Raw genomic sequence first — 17107 nt, forward strand, 5'->3', positions numbered from 1 at the left:
CTTGTTGAGGTCACTATTTGGCAGCCCCCACTGACTAATTTAGATCCCTTTCTGGCAGCCCCCCCAGACTCATTATTTTGCACCCCACTGATTGTAACGGGTCCTTTTTTGGGTTTGGGGTACCTGAAGGAGCAGCCCCAGTGTGCTGGGGTGTTTGGGGGGCTTTGGGGGGGTTTGGGGTACGTGCAGAACCAGCCCCAGCGCGTTGTGGTGTCTCGGGGTGCAGACCACCTTTTTCCCCTCACGTTTCCCGCCCTTTTTCCCCTCACGTTTCCCGCCCTTTTTCCCCTCACGTTTCCCGCCCTTTTATTCCCCTCACGTTTCCCGCCCTTTTATTCCTCTCACGTTCCCGCCTTTTCTCCCCCTCACGTTTCCCACCCTTTTTTCCCTCAGAAGCTCACCCCAAATCCCTCGGGGGGTCCCCAAGCAGCGTTTTCCTTTGGGGGGTGTTTGGAGCTCGCAGCTTCCAGAATGGAGCCCCAAATCTCTTTGTGGGTCCCTGGCAGGGTTTCATTTTGGCACGGGGGCGATGTTTGGATCCTTCGGGACCCCAAAGCTGAGCCGCAAATGGCCCTTTGGGGGATATTTTGGGGGCTCGGTGCCGGTGCCGGGGTGGGAGGGGGACATCGGTCTTGGGGTGCCCCGGGAGAGCGGTGGAGGGGAACGCCGGGAGCCCCGGGATGGGGTGAGGGGAGAGGGGCGATCCCGGAGCTGGGGGAGCCCCGGCAGCCCGGAGAGGGGGAGAGCCTGGATAAGGGGGGACCCCTGGGATTGCTGGAAGCCCGGAGCAGAGAAGCAGGGGAGAAGGGAGCCCTGGGAGCCCCAAAACCCCCCGGATCATCCCTGAGTGGGACCCCAGAGCTGGGGGAACCCCAGGAGCCACGGGACCCCGATGAGGGCAGGGAAAGGAGAGTCCCAGAAACCCAAAGTGGAGAGATCAGAGAGGGGCAACATGTGGGAGGTTTTTTTGGGCTGAATCGTGGTGGTTTGGGGTTTTCATGGACATAAAAGCCCCGGAGACTCCCGGAGATGGACCTGGGCAGGAGGAACCCGCAGCCCAAGGCACTCAGCCCTTGTTTTTCCCCCCAGACCAGGATTTGTCATTCCCGAGGCGTGGCCGGATGGAGGAGGAGGAAAAGGCCCGGAGTTCCCCCACGAGGAGGGGCTGCAAACGCAGCCCAGAGAGATCCAAGGAGGAAAGAGCCGCCCTGGGCCAGGAAGGCGTCCGGAGATCCAGGCAGAGCTCAGAGGTGGGGGAGAAGGCTCAGGGCGGGGAGCAGCCCCACAAGTGCTTGGAGTGTGGGAAGGGCTTCAGGTGGATCTGCAAGCTGAGGAAACACCAGAGGATCCACACGGAAGACTGGCCCCACAAGTGCTTGGAGTGTGGGAAGGGCTTCAGAAAAAACTCCGAGCTGATTAAACACCAGAGGATCCACACTGGGGAAAAGCCCTACAAGTGTGGGGAATGTGGGAAGGGCTTCAGAGTCAGCTCCAGCCTGATTAAACACCAGAGGATCCACACTGGGGAATGGCCCTACAAGTGTGGGGAGTGTGGGACGGGCTTCAGCTCCAGCTCCCAGCTGGTCAGCCACCAGAGGATCCACACTGGGGAAAAGCCCTACGAGTGTGGGGAGTGTGGGAAGAGCTTCACCTACAGCTTCAGCCTGACTGAACACCAGAGGATCCACACCGGAGAGAGGCCCTACGAGTGTGGGGAGTGTGGGATGTCCTTCATCCGGAGCACCCGCCTGAGGATACACCAGAGGATCCACACCGGGGAACGGCCCTACAAGTGTGGGGAGTGTGGGATGTCCTTCAGGCAGAGTGCCTGCCTGAGGATACACCAGAGAATCCACACTGGGGAAAAACCCTACGAGTGTGGGGAGTGTGGGATGTCCTTCATCCGGAGCGCCCGCCTGAGGATACACCAGAGAATCCACACTGGGGAAAAACCCTACGAGTGTGGGGAGTGTGGGATGTCCTTCATCCGGAGCACCAGCCTGAGGATACACCAGAGGATCCACACTGGGGAACGGCCCTACAAGTGTGGGGAGTGTGGGATGTCCTTCAGGCAGAGTGCCCGCCTGAGGATACACCAGAGAATCCACACTGGGGAAAAACCCTACGAGTGTGGGGAGTGTGGGAAGAGCTTCAGGACCAGCTTCACTCTGATGCAGCACCAGAGCATCCACACTGGGGAAAAGCCCTACAAGTGCTTGGAATGTGGGATGGGCTTCAGAAACAGCTCCAAGCTGCTGGGACACCAGAGCACTCACACTGGGGAATGGCCCCACAACTGCTTGGAATGTGGGAAAGGCTTCAGCTACAAATGCCAGCTGATTAAACACCGGAGCATCCACACCAGGTAACGGCGCTACAAGTGTGGGGAGTGCGGGAAGGGCTTCAGCCGGAGCTGCCAGCTGATGGAACACCAGGTGACCCACAGCGGGGAACGGCCCTTCGAGTGTGGGGCGTGTGGGAAGAGGTTCCAGAGCAGCTCCCTCCTCCTCAGACATGAGCGCATTCCCACGGATGAGAGGCCCTTCCGCTGCCCCGACTGCAGGAAGGGCTTCAAGCACAGCTCCACCCTCAGCAGGCACCGGCGCCTCCACAGCAGGGAGAGGCCCCAGGAGAGCCCCGAGTGCGGGAAGAGCTTCTCAGAGATCTCTCCTTTGGCCCGACACCAGCAGAGCCATCGGTAAGGGCAGCCCCGCGAGTGCCCCGAGTGCGGGAAGAGCTTCGTGCGCTGCTCCAGCTCCATCCCCCGTGGGAGGGTCGGCGCTGGATGATCCCCAGTGCCCCCCGTGGGGCAGAGCCCTGGTGACCCCCGTTCCGGGTGATCCGCGCTGGGTGGGGGGAAGGTGTTGGAGAGATTTCTTTGCCTTCTCCTTGTGCTGCTGGGATTTGGTTGGGAATAAATTCCCTCCGTGGGCCCAGGCTGGCTCTGGTGTGCCCGTGCCAGTTGAAAGGGTTCGAATCATTGTAGCTGTGCAGGTATAAGCTACAGGGTAAAAGTTAGCAAGTATTGGCCACAAGCTTAAGGCACAGGATGTAACTTGGCAAGAAACGGGGAACAACCGTCGCAGAAATGATGACCAAAGCTTGCTGAGAGCAGTCGAGAAACTGCTGAAACTGCAGCCCAGGAGAGACTGCGCGTGCCTAGGGGAGAGAGGGGCAAAGAGAAAGTGCAAAGGGGGGAAGGCTGTGGCAGCTGGGGGGGGATGGGGGTGGGGAGGAATTTTTATGACCTGTTGTGGTTATGATCTGTTCCCAATAAAGCTTCCCAGTTCGGGCCGGTGCCGTTCATTGTTGGGCAGTGGGGAAGGACTTGGGGGGAGCCGCGATTGGGGGGGCCGCGATTGGGGGGTGCAGATGCCTGGGAGTGATCGGGAATGGGGACCCCCGTGTGTTCCCCCCGTGTCACCCCGCTCTGGGGGGCCCTTGGGAGGCAGCTGAAGCCCACCAGGGCAGCCAGCGAAGCGCAAAAGGCGGCGGGACCCCCCTGAGAGGAAGGAGCGGGAGAAGGGCGGAGAGAAGAGGAGAAGCAGGCGGCATTAGGAAGGAGGAGGAGCGGGAGGAGGCGGGATGGAGGCGGAGGCGGGGGAGGAGGAGCGGGAGGAAGAGGAGCGAGCGAGGAAGAGGAGGAGCAGGAAGAGGAAAAGCAGCGGGGGCAGCGCGGGGTCGGCGGGCGCTGTGTCCGCCGCGGCGCCGGGAGCATCCCGCAGGTGAGCGGGGAGGGGGAGCTGGCCCCAAATGCCTCGGGGGTTGCCCCAAGCCTTGGGGTCGCCGTCCTTTTCAGCCTCGGGCAGGAAGGGGCGGGTGAGCAGCAGCTCCTCGGGGTAGGGCAGGTCCGGGGCGGCTCTGGGGCTGCGGCCCCGCTCTCGGGGGGCTTCTGGCTCAGCAGCAGCGTCGTGAGGGCGCGGCCGGAGCCCTCGGAGGTGAGCTGGGCGGGCCCCCGGGTCGGGGGGTTGAGGGGAGGGGGCTCGGGGGAGGCTTGGGAGGTGATGGGGGGGTTTCTGTGGGGATTGAGGGGTTTTGGGAGGGGTGTTTAGGTGTAACTGGGTTCCTTTTGGTGGTGACTTAAAGGGGGTGTGGGGGTTTGTGGCGATTTTAGGGGTTGGAGGAGGGGTTCTGGGGGTTTGGGGGGGGCGATGTTTTTTTGTTGTCTCCCAATGTGGCAGCGCCCATAGATTGGAATTGGTCCCTTTGTGGCTGGTCTTTTTTTGGGTGGGTCACTATTTGTCAGCCCTCTTTGATTTAACATGCAGCCTGGATGGGCAATCAGGTTTTGGAGGAACTTGGGAATTAAAAAATGATGGATCATCTTTGGAAGGAGGGTCAGGTCTCTCAGGAGGTATTTAAGAGGGCTGCTAGAGCATGTAGGAAAAGAATTTGGGAGGCCAAAGCTCAGCTTGAACTTAAGATGGCGACTTCTGTAAAGGATAATAAGAAATGTTTTGAGAAATATATTAATGCTAAAAGGAATGGTAAGAGCAAGCTTTGTTCTTTATTGGATGAGGGAGGGAACTTCGTATCTGCAGATGAAGAGAAGGCAGAAGTGCTTAATGCCCTCTTTGCCTCGTGTTATCCAGGAGGAGGCAGGCAGAGAACTGCTGGGATGCTTGGATCTCCATAAATCTATGGGACCGGATGAGATCCATGCCAGGGTGATGAGGGAGCTGGCAGATGAGCTTGCAAAGCCACTCTGCATCATTTCCCACCAGTCCTGGCTCACTGGGGAGGTTCCAGCTGACTGGAAGCTGGCCAGTGTGGTGCCCATGTACAGAAAGGGTGGGAAGGAGGAACCTGGTAACTATAGGCCGGTCAGCCTGGCCTCAGTAGCCGGTAAGGTCATGGATCAGCTTGTACTGAGTGTCATCACACAGAATTTCCAGGACGGCCAGGGTGTCAGAGCCAGCCCGCGTGGGTTTAGGAGGGGTAGGTCGTGTTTGACCAACCTGATCTCCTTTTATGACCAGGTGAGCTGCCTGGTAGACGCAGGAAGGGCTGTGGATGTTGTCTATTTGGGCTTCAGCCAGGCCTTTGGCACTGTCTCCCACAGCATACTCCTGGAAAAGCCGACAGCACGTGGCTTGGCCAGGAGCACTCTGCTGGGTCAAGAACCGGCTGGATGGGCGGGCCCAGAGAGTGCTGGTGAACGGAGCTGCATCCAGCTGGTGACCAGTGACCAGTGGTGTCCCTCAGGGGTCTGTGCTGGGGCCAGTTCTGTTCAGTATTTTTATTGACGACACGGATGAGGGAATGGAGTCCTTCATTAGTAAGTTTGCAGAGGACACTAAGCTGGGAGCACGTGTCAATCTGTTGGGAGGAAGGAGGGCTCTGCAGAGAGACTTGGAACGGTTGGCTAGATGGGCAGAGTCCAACAAGACGAAGTTGAATAAGCCCAAGTGCCGGGTACTGCATTTTGGCCACAAGAATCCCCTGCAGCGTTACAGGCTGGGGACGGTGTGGCTGGACAGCGCCCAGGCGGAAAGGGACCTGGGGGTGCTGGTCGATAGCCGGCTGAACATGAGCCAGCAGTGTGCCTTGGTGGCCAAGAAGGCCAATGGCATCCTGGCCTGTATCAGGAGCAGTGTGGCCAGCAGAAGCAGGGAGGGCATTCTTCCCCTGTACTGGGCGCTGGTGAGGCCGCACATCGAGTGCTGTGTCCAGTTCTGGGCCCCTCAGTTGAGGAAGGACATTGAGGTGCTTGGAGGCGTTCAGAGAGCGGCAACGAGGCTGGTGAAGGGCTTGGAACACAAGCCCTGTGAGGAACGCCTGAGGGAGCTGGGGCTGTTTAGCCTGGAGAAAAGGAGAGTCAGAGGTGACCTTATCGCTCTCTCCAACTCCCTGAAAGGAGGCTGTAGTCAGGTGGGGCTTGAGCTTTTTCACCAGGCAGCAGCTGACAGAACGAGAGGGCACAGTCTCAAGCTGCGTCTAGGGAAATATAGGTTGGATATTAGGAAAAGGTTTTTTACAGAAAGGGTGATAAAAGTGCTGGAATGGACTGCCTGGGGAGGTGGTGGAATCAGCATCCCTGGATGTGTTTAAAAAAAGGCTGGATATGGCACTTGGTGCCATGATCTAGTTGAGGTGCTAGGGCACGGGTTGGACTCGATGATCTTGAAGGTTTCTTCCAACGCAGACATTCTGTGAATTCTGTGAATTCTGTGAATTCTGTGAATTCTGTGAATTCTGTGATTTGATTGGGTCCTTTTCTGGCATCCCGACTGGGGTCACTCGGTGGCAGCCCCCGTTGACTGGAAGAGATCCCTTTTTGCCAGCCCTCGGGCATTCACTATTTGGCAGCTCTACTGACTTGAATAGATCCCTTTCTGGCAGCCCCCCCAGACTCATTATTTGGCACCCCACTGATTGTAACGGGTCCTGTTTTGGGTTTGGGGTACCTGAAGGAGCAGCCCCAGTGTGCTGGGGTGTTTGGGGGGCTTTGGGCGGGTTTGGGGTACGTGCAGGACCAGCCCCAGCGCGTTGTGGTGTCTCGGGGTGCAGACCACCTTTTTCCCCTCACGTTTCCCACCTTTTTCCCCTCACGTTTCCCACCCTTTTTCCCCTCACGTTTCCCGCCCTTTTTCCCCTCACGTTTCCCGCCCTTTTTCCCCTCACGTTTCCCGCCCTTTTCCCCTCACGTTTCCTGCCCTTTTTCCCCTCACATTTCCCACCCTTTTCCCCTCACATTTCCCACCCTTTTTCCCCTCACGTTTCCCGCCCTTTTTCCCCTCACGTTTCCCGCCCTTTTATTCCCCTCACGTTCCCGCCTTTTCTCCCCCCCACGTTTCCCACCCTTTTTTCCCTCAGAAGCTCACCCCAAATCCCTCGGGGGGTCCCCAAGCAGCGTTTTCCTTTGGGGGGTGTTTGGAGCTCGCAGCTTCCAGAATGGAGCCCCAAATCTCTTTGTGGGTCCCTGGCAGGGTTTCATTTTGGCACGGGGGCGATGTTTGGATCCTTCGGGACCCCAAAGCTGAGCCGCAAATGGCCCTTTGGGGGATATTTTGGGGGCTCGGTGCCGGGGTGGGAGGGGGACATCGGTCTTGGGGTGCCCCGGGAGAGCGGTGGAGGGGAACGCCGGGAGCCCCGGGATGGGGTGAGGGGAGAGGGGCGATCCCGGAGCTGGGGGAGCCCCGGCAGCCCGGAGAGGGGGAGAGCCTGGATAAGGGGGGACCCCTGGGATTGCTGGAAGCCCGGAGCAGAGAAGCAGGGGAGAAGGGAGCCCTGGGAGCCCCAAAACCCCCCGGATCATCCCTGAGTGGGACCCCAGAGCTGGGGGAACCCCAGGAGCCACGGGACCCCGATGAGGGCAGGGAAAGGAGAGTCCCAGAAACCCAAAGTGGAGAGATCAGAGAGGGGCAACATGTGGGAGGTTTTTTTGGGCTGAATCGTGGTGGTTTGGGGTTTTCATGGACATAAAAGCCCCGGAGACTCCCGGAGATGGACCTGGGCAGGAGGAACCCGCAGCCCAAGGCACTCAGCCCTTGTTTTTCCCCCCAAAGCAGGATTTGTCATTCCCGAGGCGTGGCCGGATGGAGGAGGAGGAAAAGGCCCGGAGTTCCCCCACGAGGAGGGGCTGCAAACGCAGCCCAGAGAGATCCAAGGAGGAAAGAGCCGCCCTGGGCCAGGAAGGCGTCCGGAGATCCAGGCAGAGCTCAGAGGTGGGGGAGAAGGCTCAGGGCGGGGAGCAGCCCCACAAGTGCTTGGAGTGTGGGAAGAGCTTCAGGTGGATCTGCAAGCTGAGGAAACACCAGAGGATCCACACGGAAGACTGGCCCCACAAGTGCTTGGAGTGTGGGAAGGGCTTCAAAAACAACTCCCAGCTGAGCCAGCACCAGAGGATCCACACTGGGGAAAAGCCCTACAAGTGTGGGGAGTGTGGGAAGAGCTTCAGCTCCAGCTCCTACCTGGTCAGCCACCAGAGCATCCACACTGGGAATTGGCCCCACAAGTGTGGGGAGTGTGGGAAGGGCTTCAGGATCAGCTCCCTGCTGATTAAACACCAGAGGATCCACACTGGGGAAAAGCCCTTCAAGTGTGGGGAGTGTGGGAAGAGCTTCAGCTCCAGCTCCAACCTCGTCAGCCACCAGAGGATCCACACCGGGGAATGGCCCTACCAGTGTGGGGAGTGTGGGACGGGCTTCAGCCAGAGCTCCCACCTGGTCAGCCACCAGAGGATCCACACTGGGGAAAAGCCCTACGAGTGTGGGGAGTGTGGGAAGAGCTTCAGAGTCAGCTCCAGCCTGATTAAACACCAGAGCATCCACACCGGAGAGAGGCCCTACGAGTGTGGGGAGTGTGGGAAGAGCTTCAGAGACAGCTTCGTCCTGACTGAACACCAGAGGATCCACACTGGAGAGAGGCCCTACGAGTGTGGGGAGTGTGGGATGTCCTTCGGCCACAGCTCCGACCTGAGGATACACCAGAGGATCCACACCGGGGAAAAGCCCTACGAGTGTGGGGAGTGTGGGAAGAGCTTCAGGGCCAGCTCCACTCTGATGCAGCACCAGAGGATCCACACTGGGGAACGGCCCTGGGAGTGTGGGGAGTGTGGGAAGAGCTTCAGGACCAGCTCCTCTCTAAAGGAACACCAGAGCATCCACACTGGGGAAAAGCCCTACAAGTGCTTGGAATGTGGGATGGGCTTCAGAAACAGCTCCAAGCTGCTGGGACACCAGAGCACTCACACTGGGGAATGGCCCCACAACTGCTTGGAATGTGGGAAAGGCTTCAGCTACAAATGCCAGCTGATTAAACACCGGAGCATCCACACCAGGTAACGGCGCTACAAGTGTGGGGAGTGCGGGAAGGGCTTCAGCCGGAGCTGCCAGCTGATGGAACACCAGGTGACCCACAGCGGGGAACGGCCCTTCGAGTGTGGGGCGTGTGGGAAGAGGTTCCAGAGCAGCTCCCTCCTCCTCAGACATGAGCGCATTGCCACGGATGAGAGGCCCTTCCGCTGCCCCGACTGCAGGAAGGGCTTCAAGCACAGCTCCACCCTCAGCAGGCACCGGCGCCTCCACAGCAGGGAGAGGCCCCAGGAGAGCCCCGAGTGCGGGAAGAGCTTCTCAGAGATCTCTCCTTTGGCCCGACACCAGCAGAGCCATCGGTAAGGGCAGCCCCGCGAGTGCCCCGAGTGCGGGAAGAGCTTCGTGCGCTGCTCCAGCTCCATCCCCCGTGGGAGGGTCGGCGCTGGATGATCCCCAGTGCCCCCCGTGGGGCAGAGCCCTGGTGACCCCCGTTCCGGGTGATCCGCGCTGGGTGGGGGGAAGGTGTTGGAGAGATTTCTTTGCCTTCTCCTTGTGCTGCTGGGATTTGGTTGGGAATAAATTCCCTCCGTGGGCCCTGGCTGGCTCTGGTGTGCCCGTGCCCGTTGAAAGGGTTCAAATCATTGTAGCTGTGCAGGTATAAGCTACAGGGTAAAAGTTAGCAAGTATTGGCCACAAGCTTAAGGCACAGGATGTAACTTGGCAAGAAACGGGGAACAACCGTCGCAGAAATGATGACCAAAGCTTGCTGAGAGCAGTCGAGAAACTGCTGAAACTGCAGCCCAGGAGAGACTGCGCGTGCCTGGGGGAGAGAGGGGCAAAGAGAAAGTGCAAAGGGGGGAAGGCTGTGGCAGCTGGGGGGGATGGGGGTGGGGAGGAATTTTTATGACCTGTTGTGGTTATGATCTGTTCCCAATAAAGCTTCCCAGTTCGGCCCGGTGCCGTTCATTGTTGGGCAGTGGGGAAGGACTTGGGGGGAGCCGCGATTGGGGGGGCCGCGATTGGGGGGTGCAGATGCCTTGGAGTGATCGGGAATGGGGACCCCCGTGTGTTCCCCCCGTGTCACCCCGCTCTGGGGGGCCCTTGGGAGGCAGCTGAAGCCCACCAGGGCAGCCAGCGAAGCCCAAAAGGCGGCGGGACCGCCCTGAGAGGAAGGAGCGGGAGAAGGGCGGAGAGAAGAGGAGAAGCAGGCGGGATTAGGAAGGAGGAGGAGCGGGAGGAGGCGGGATGGAGGCGGAGGCGGGGGAGGAGGAGCGGGAGGAAGAGGAGCGAGCGAGGAAGAGGAGGAGCAGGAAGAGGAAAAGCAGCGGGGCCAGCGCGGGGTCGGCGGGCGCTGTGTCCGCCGCGGCGCCGGGAGCATCCCGCAGGTGAGCGGGGAGGGGGAGCTGGCCCCAAATGCCTCGGGGGTTGCCCCAAGCCTTGGGGTCGCCGTCCTTTTCAGCCTCGGGCAGGAAGGGGCGGGTGAGCAGCAGCTCCTCGGGGTAGGGCAGGTCCGGGGCGGCTCTGGGGGTGCGGCCCCGCTCTCGGGGGGCTTCTGGCTCAGCAGCAGCGTCGTGAGGGCGCGGCCGGAGCCCTCGGAGGTGAGCTGGGCGGGCCCCCGGGTCGGGGGGTTGAGGGGAGGGGGCTCGGGGGAGGCTTGGGAGGTGATGGGGGGGTTTCTGTGGGGATTGAGGGGTTTTGGGAGGGGTGTTTAGGTGTAACTGGGTTCCTTTTGGTGGTGACTTAAAGGGGGTGTGGGGGTTTGTGGCGATTGTAGGGGTTGGAGGAGGGGTTCTGGGGGTTTGTGGGGGGGCGATGTTTTTTGTTGTCTCCCAATGTGGCAGCGCCCATAGATTGGAATTGATCCCTTTGTGGCAGGTCTTTATTTGGGGTCACTATTTGTCAGCCCTGTTAGACTTGTTAGGGTCCAATTTTGGCATCGTGTTTGGGGTTATTATTTGGCATCCTCCTTGCCTTTAATAGCTCTCTTTCTGGCATCCCCCTCTGGAATCACTATTTGGCAGCCCCCATTGACTAATTTAGATCCCTTTCTGGCAGCCCCCCCAGACTCATTATTTGGCACCCCACTGATTGTAACGGGTCCTGTTTTGGGTTTGGGGTACCTGAAGGAGCAGCCCCAGTGTGCTGGGGTGTTTGGGGGGCTTTGGGGGGGTTTGGGGTACGTGCAGGACCAGCCCCAGCGCGTTGTGGTGTCTCGGGGTGCAGACCACCTTTTTCCCCTCACGTTTCCCACCCTTTTTCCCCTCACGTTTCCCACCTTTTTCCCCTCACGTTTCCCGCCCTTTTTCCCCTCATGTTTCCCGCCCTTTTATTCCCCTCACGTTTCCCGCCCTTTTTCCCCTCACGTTTCCCGCCCTTTTTCCCCTCACATTTCCCTCCCTTTTTCCCCTCACGTTTCCCGCCCTTTTCCCCTCACGTTTCCCACCGTTTTCCCCTCACGTTTCCCGCCCTTTTCCCCTCACGTTTCCAACTCCAGTCCCTCCATTTTCCCCAATGTTTTTCCCCTCACATTCCCACTCTTTCTCCACCATATTTCCCCTGTTTCTCTTCTCTAGTTTCCCGCTCTTTTTCCTTCCCGTTTTCGCCTCTTTCCCACCCCACTGGGCCATGGAGGACACGGCCCCAAGGCCCCGAGCGCTGCCCCACAGCCCCCCCGGCCCCGGCCCGGGCAGGAGGTGACGGAAGCTGTTCCCGCCGTGTTGCCGATGGAGTGGAAGCCGACGGTTCGTGCCGGCATGTTCACCCCCATGGCGAAGGTCTCGGTGGCGAGCAGCACCTGGGGCAGGTATGGGGCAGGTTTGGGGCAGTCTGGGTGCGGATCGGGGCTGGTTTTTGGGGCCGCTTTTGGGTCCGTTTAGAGCAGTTTTGGGGGACGTTTGGGGCAGGTTTTTGGGGCAGGTTTGTGGCTGGTTCTTAGAGCAATTTTAGGTGAGGTTTTGGGCAGGTTTTTAGGGCAGGTTTGGGGCAGGTTTAGAGCAGTTTTGGGTGAGGTTTGGGGCAGGTTTCAGAGACGTGCAACACAGGTTTTTGGTGCAGGTTTGGGTTGAAGTTTGGGGTAGGTTTCTCAGCAACTTTTGGGCAGGTACAGGGCAAGTTTAGGGCAAGTTAGAGCAGTTTTGGGACAGGTTTGGGGCTGTTTTTTGGTGCAGGTTTGGGGCAAGTTTAGAGCAGTTTTTGGTAAGGTTTGGGGCAGGGTTTTGGAGCAAGTTTGGAGCAGTTTTGGGGCAGGTTGAGGTTTGGGGCAGGTTTTTAGGGCAGGTTTGGGTGAGGTTTGGGTGAGGTTTCTGGGGCAGGTTTGGGTGAGGTTTGGGGCAGGTTTTTGGGGCAGGTTTGGGTGAGGTTTGGGGCAGGTTTTTGGGACAGGTTTAGGTGAGGTTTGGGGCAGGTTTTTAGGGCAGGTTTGGGTGAGGTTTGGGGCAGGTTTTTGGGACAGGTTTAGGTGAGGTTTGGGGCAGGTTTTTAGGGCAGGTTTGGGTGAGGTTTGGGGCAGGATTTTGGGGCAGGTTTGGGTCTCAGCCCCGCGTGCTGAAGGCCCCGCCCGGGCCCAGCAGCTGGAACAGCCGGTGCCACGTCCGGGCGCTGTTCCCGGAGAACAGGAAATGCTCCAGCGGCACCGGGCGCCGCGGGGTGCTCAGCACCCGCACTCAGCGCCGCTTCGTGCGCCTGGAACGCAGCAAAACCCCGTGGGATTGGGAAAAAACGGGCTGGGAGCAGCGAAAGGGATCCCCCCGTGCCCCGTGTCCCCAGTGGCACCGTCACCCCCCAGCCCAGAGCCCCCCCAGGCACCTCAGGGCCCCGCGGGGAGCCCCAGCACCCCCCAGATGCCCACGGCCCCTCAGGGGTGCCCGGCGCCGCCAGAGCTGGGTGGGGGGAAGGTGTTGGAGAGATTTCTTTGCCTTCTCCTTGTGCTGCTGGGGTTGGGTTGGGAATAAATTCCCTCCCTGTGCTGCACCTGAGCCCCTGGAGATGTGGGGCCGGGCAGCTGCAGGAGGTGAAAGTGCTGGAAAAGGGGATTTTGGGCACTGCCAGCACTGAGAATGCCAGGAGGCAGGGGGGGTTGGGGAACAGCCAGAGCCCAAAAACTCTGTGTCCAGGGGGGTTTGGGCACTCCCCGCGCCTGGAAGTCCTGGGAACAGGGGGGTTGAGGAAAACCCAGAGCCCTAAAATGATGGAAAAAGAGGAGTTGGGGTTCTCCCAACTGCGAAAATTGTGGAAAAGTGGGGAAAACCCTGAAAAAAGAGGAAGTTGGGACGATGCCCTTCACCCAAAAAATCCCCCAAAAGAGGTTTGGACCCTCTTTACCCTCCCGGCCCTCCCATTCGCAAGGGTCCAGGGCACCCCAAATCCCAACCCCGCGGCTCCAGGAGCCCCCAAGGGCCACCTTGGAGCCCCCAAAGGCCGGGCAGGCTCAGGGCCAGCAGCAGCAGCAGCCAGGGGACGCTCCGCGCTCCGTCCATGGCGCCTCGGGATGCCGGGAGCCCGGGAAGGGTCGGTGCTGCTCCCAGTAAAGCGGCGGCGAACTGGGGGGGAGCGGGAGTGGGGGCGCAGCACCCCAAAAAGCGCTCAGCCAATGGGAGCGCGGCGTTGTTGTGTCGTCATCGGTTGCCGGGCAGAGCCTCGGGAAAAAGAGCCCCCTAAGAAATTGCAGCCAATCAGAGCGCGCGTGGGCGGTGACTCATCGGTTGCCGGGCAGAGCCTCTGGAAAACGGGCCCCGAACGGGCTCGGCCAATCAGAGCGCGCCCAAAACACCTCCAGCCAATCACTGTGTTCGCAGGACCACGCCCGACCAATCAGAGCGCGGCCCAAAACCACGCCCGACCAATCAGAGGTGGCGTCTGTGATGACCCCGCACTGGTCCGGGCTGGAGCTCCCAGTGCAGCGCGGCTGCTTTGGGGCTGGCGGCAGCTGCCCGGCGCTGGCCATGGGGCGAGTGGCGGCAGCTGGGGCCGTACTGGTGGCACTGGTGGTGCTGGGAGCCCCCCCGGCTGCGGGCGAGAAGCTCTCGAGTGAGCGGGGCTGGGGCGGGACGCGGTGGGAAAGGGGGAAAAGAGGGAACAAAAGGGGTTTGGGAGCCCTAAATGGAGGGGGAGGGGAGGGGAGCCCCGAAAGGAAGAGCGGGAGGGGCTGAGGATGGGGGGAAGGTGAGGAAGGGGTGGGAGAGGGGGGAAAGTGGGGAAAAGGGGAGGGGGGGAGCCCGAAACTGAGCGGGAGGGGGGAGGGGATTGGGGCATTGGCGGGCAAAGGGTGGGAAATAGGGAAAAGGGGGAATGGGAGGCGCAGAGCGCTGTGGGGAGCGGGCGGAGGTGGGAGGGGAGGGGCCGGGAAAGGGGAAATGGGGAGGAGGGCGGAAAGGAGGAAGCGGTGCCGCGGGCAGGAGGGTCCCAGGGCGGCCGTGGGGCACAGGGGGTGCGGGGCGGGGATCCGGGGGGGCCCCGGAGCTGGGGGGGTGCTGGGGGGGCACCCCCTGACCTGTGTCCCGCACACACAGGGGTGTTCCAGGAGATGTTTAAGACCGACTGTCACTTCATTAACGGCACGGAGCGGGTGAGGTTCGTGGAGAGGCTGTTCTACAACCGGCAGCTGTACGCGATGTTCGACAGCGATGTGGGGCACTACGTGGGGTTCACCCCGTATGGGGAGAGGAATGCCCAATACAGGAACAGCGACCCGGCGCTCATGGAGTACAAACGGGGTCAAGTGGACAATTACTGCCGGCACAACTACGAGGTGTCCACCCCGTTCCTCGTGGAGCGCAGAGGTGAGCGTGGGGCAGGGTGTGGGGCAGGGCGAGGGGCAGGGCGTGGGGCAGAGCGAGGGGCAGAGCGAGGGGCAGGGCGTGGGGCAGGGCGTGGGGCAGAGCGAGGGGCAGAGCGTGGGGCAGAGTGTGGGGCAGAGCATGGGGCAGAGCGAGGGGCAGAGCGTGGGGCAGAGCGAGGGGCAGGGCGTGGGGCAGGGCGTGGGGCAGAGCGAGGGGCAGAGCGAGGGGCAGGGCGTGGGGCAGGGCGTGGGGCAGAGCGAGGGGCAGGGCGTGGGGCAGAGCGAGGGGCAGAGCGAGTCCCCTCGGGCCCGGCCCCGGGAATGACCCTGGAGCCGCTCAAAACCTCCCCGGGAATCACCGCAGAGCCCGGAGCCCTCCCTGTGCCCATCCCCGGGGCCTCTTGTGCATCCCAGTTCATCCCTGTGCCATCCCAGTCCATCCCTGTGCCATCCCAGTTCATCCCAGTCCCTCCCAGTGACATCCCACTGCCATCCCAGTTCATCCCAGTGCCATCCCAGTTCATCCCAGTCCCTCCCAGTGACATCCCAGTGCCATCCCAGTTCATCCCAGTGCCATCCCAGTTCATCCCAGTCCCTCCCAGTGCCATCCCAATCCCTCCCAGTGCCATCCCAATCCCTCCCAGTTCCTCGGAGTCCCTCCCAGTGACATCCCAGTCCCTCCCTGAACCATCTCAGTGCCACCAAGTTCCATCCCAGTCCCTCCCCAGTGTCAACACACTCCCTCCCTCAAACAGCCCAGTCCCTCCCAGTAACATCCCGGTGCCTCCCACTCCAACCCAGTGTCATCCCGGTCCCTCCCAGTGCCACCCCAATCCCTCCCAGTGCCATTCCAGTTCCATCCCTGTCCGTCCAAGTTCCATCCCAGTCCCTCCAGGTGCCATCCCAGTCGCTCCCGGTGCCATCCCACTCTCTCCCAGTCCCTCTCAATGGCACCTCAGCCCTCCCCCATTTCTCCCAGTGCCCCCCCAGTGCCATTCCAGTCTCTCCCAGTACCATCCCAGTCCTTCCCAGTTCCATCCCATGCCCTCTGGGTGCCATCCCAGTGCCTCCCAGTCCCTCTCAATGCCACACCAGCCCTCCCCCATCTCCCCCAGTGCCCCCCAGCTGATCCCAGTGCATCCCCGCTCTCTCCCAGTGCCCCCCAGCGTGTCCATCTCGCTGGTGCCCTCGAGCTCCCAGCCCAGCCCCGGCCGCCTGCTCTGCTCCGTGATGGATTTCTACCCTGCCGAGATCCAGGTGAGGTGGTTCCAGGGCCAGCAGGAGCTCTCGGGCCACGTGGTGGCCACCGACATCGTCCCCAACGGGGACTGGACCTACCAGCTGCTGGTGCTGCTGGAAATTCCCCCCCAGCGCGGGGTCAGCTACACCTGCCAGGTGGAGCACGTCAGCCTGGAGCAGCCGCTGAGCCTGCACTGGGGTACGGCCCGGCCCCACAGCGCCGGGGGGAGCGGGGCAGGCACTGGGGGGGCTGGGAGGGGCATTGGGCTGTGCTGGGAGTAACTGGGAGGGAGCGCGAGAGAGCCTGGTTTAAACTGGGAGAGGGGCTGGGGGGTCTGGAGGGGCTGGGAAGGGGTTTGAAGGATGCTGGGGAGGGTGGGATGGGGTTTTGGGGGTGGGATGGGGTTTTGGGGGTGCTGGTGGGCGCTGGGAGGGAGTTTGGGGGTGCTGGGAGCAAGTGGGAGGGATTGGAGCGAGCGTGGAGGGGCTGGAAGGAGATCGGGGCTGGGAAAGGGGGGCTTGGGATGAGGTTGGTTGTGCTGGGAAGAGACTGGGAGGGCTCTTGGGGAGTCGTGGTGGGGCCGGGAAGGGAGTGGGAGAGGGTCTGGGGGTCGTGGGGCGGTGGGGGGCAAGGGGGAGGGGGCTGTGGGATGCTGAGAGGGACGGGAGGGGCTTTGGTGGGTGCTGGGGAGGCTGGGAAGGGATTGGGAGGAGGTTTCAGGGGGTGCTGGGTGGGCTGGGGGCGAGTGGGAGGGTGCTGGGAGGGTGTCGGGGTGTCTGTGAGAGGATTTGGGGGGTGCTGAGCCCTGCGGACCCCCCAGAGATGCCGCCGGACGCCGGCCGCAGCAAGATGCTGACGGGCATCGGGGGCTTCGTCTTGGGCTTCGTCTTCCTGGCGCTGGGGCTCGGCTTCTACCTGCGCAAGAAGGTGAGGGGGGGTCCCGGGGGTCGCGTCCCCCCTGCCCCGGAGCTGTGGGAGCTCCCCCCGGGGCCCCCAGCCCGGTGTCACCCCCTTTGCTCTGCCCACAGAGCTCCTGAGCCGCCGGCGGCCGCAGCCCCTCCCCGTGGCCTCGGGCCCGGCCGGGACCCCCCGCTCCGTCCCCGCGCTGATTTTGGGGGGGTCGTGTGTCCCCCCCAGCCCCGCTGTCACTCTGCCCCCGCCCGGCGGCTCCCAGTGTTCCCAATAAAGCTTCCCAGTTCGCCCCGGTGCCGTTTATTGGGGGGCGGTGGGGAGGGACTTGGGGGGGTGGGGGCAGAAGCCGGGGATGGATCGGGAATGGGGACCCCCGTGTGTTCCCCCCGTGTCACCCCGCTCTGGGGGGCCCTTGGGAGGCAG

General features: G+C 61.7%; 1 protein-coding gene and 1 pseudogene across 1 annotated transcript; both read left to right on the plus strand.

Annotated features, from left to right (window-relative positions):
- The first annotated feature begins 969 nt into the window (after nt 1-969).
- On the plus strand, nt 970-9636 carry LOC138101020 (zinc finger protein 91-like; annotated as a pseudogene).
- A 1733-nt stretch (nt 9637-11369) lies between these two features.
- On the plus strand, nt 11370-16973 carry LOC138101006 (class II histocompatibility antigen, B-L beta chain-like). The gene is made up of 6 exons (XM_068998849.1): nt 11370-11559; nt 13550-13781; nt 14264-14533; nt 15689-15970; nt 16593-16699; nt 16801-16973. Exons 2-6 carry the CDS (start codon nt 13616-13618, stop codon nt 16807-16809), a joined length of 834 nt encoding a protein of 277 aa, XP_068854950.1. The 5' UTR covers nt 11370-11559; nt 13550-13615; the 3' UTR covers nt 16810-16973.
- The last annotated feature ends 134 nt before the right edge of the window (nt 16974-17107 follow it).

The sequence above is a fragment of the Aphelocoma coerulescens genome, unplaced genomic scaffold (genome assembly GCF_041296385.1).
Source record: "Aphelocoma coerulescens isolate FSJ_1873_10779 unplaced genomic scaffold, UR_Acoe_1.0 HiC_scaffold_182, whole genome shotgun sequence".
Taxonomy (NCBI): Eukaryota; Metazoa; Chordata; class Aves; order Passeriformes; family Corvidae; genus Aphelocoma; species Aphelocoma coerulescens.

Excerpts from the sequence above, each read along its gene's own strand:
- LOC138101006 (XM_068998849.1), top strand. The coding sequence starts at position 13,616 with ATGACCCCGCACTGGTCCGGGCTGGAGCTCCCAGTGCAGCGCGGCTGC. Across the intron at positions 14,534-15,688 it reads GTTCCTCGTGGAGCGCAGAG|TGCCCCCCAGCGTGTCCATC; the intron begins GTGAGCGTGGGG and ends GCTCTCTCCCAG. Across the intron at positions 15,971-16,592 it reads GCCGCTGAGCCTGCACTGGG|AGATGCCGCCGGACGCCGGC; the intron begins GTACGGCCCGGC and ends CGGACCCCCCAG.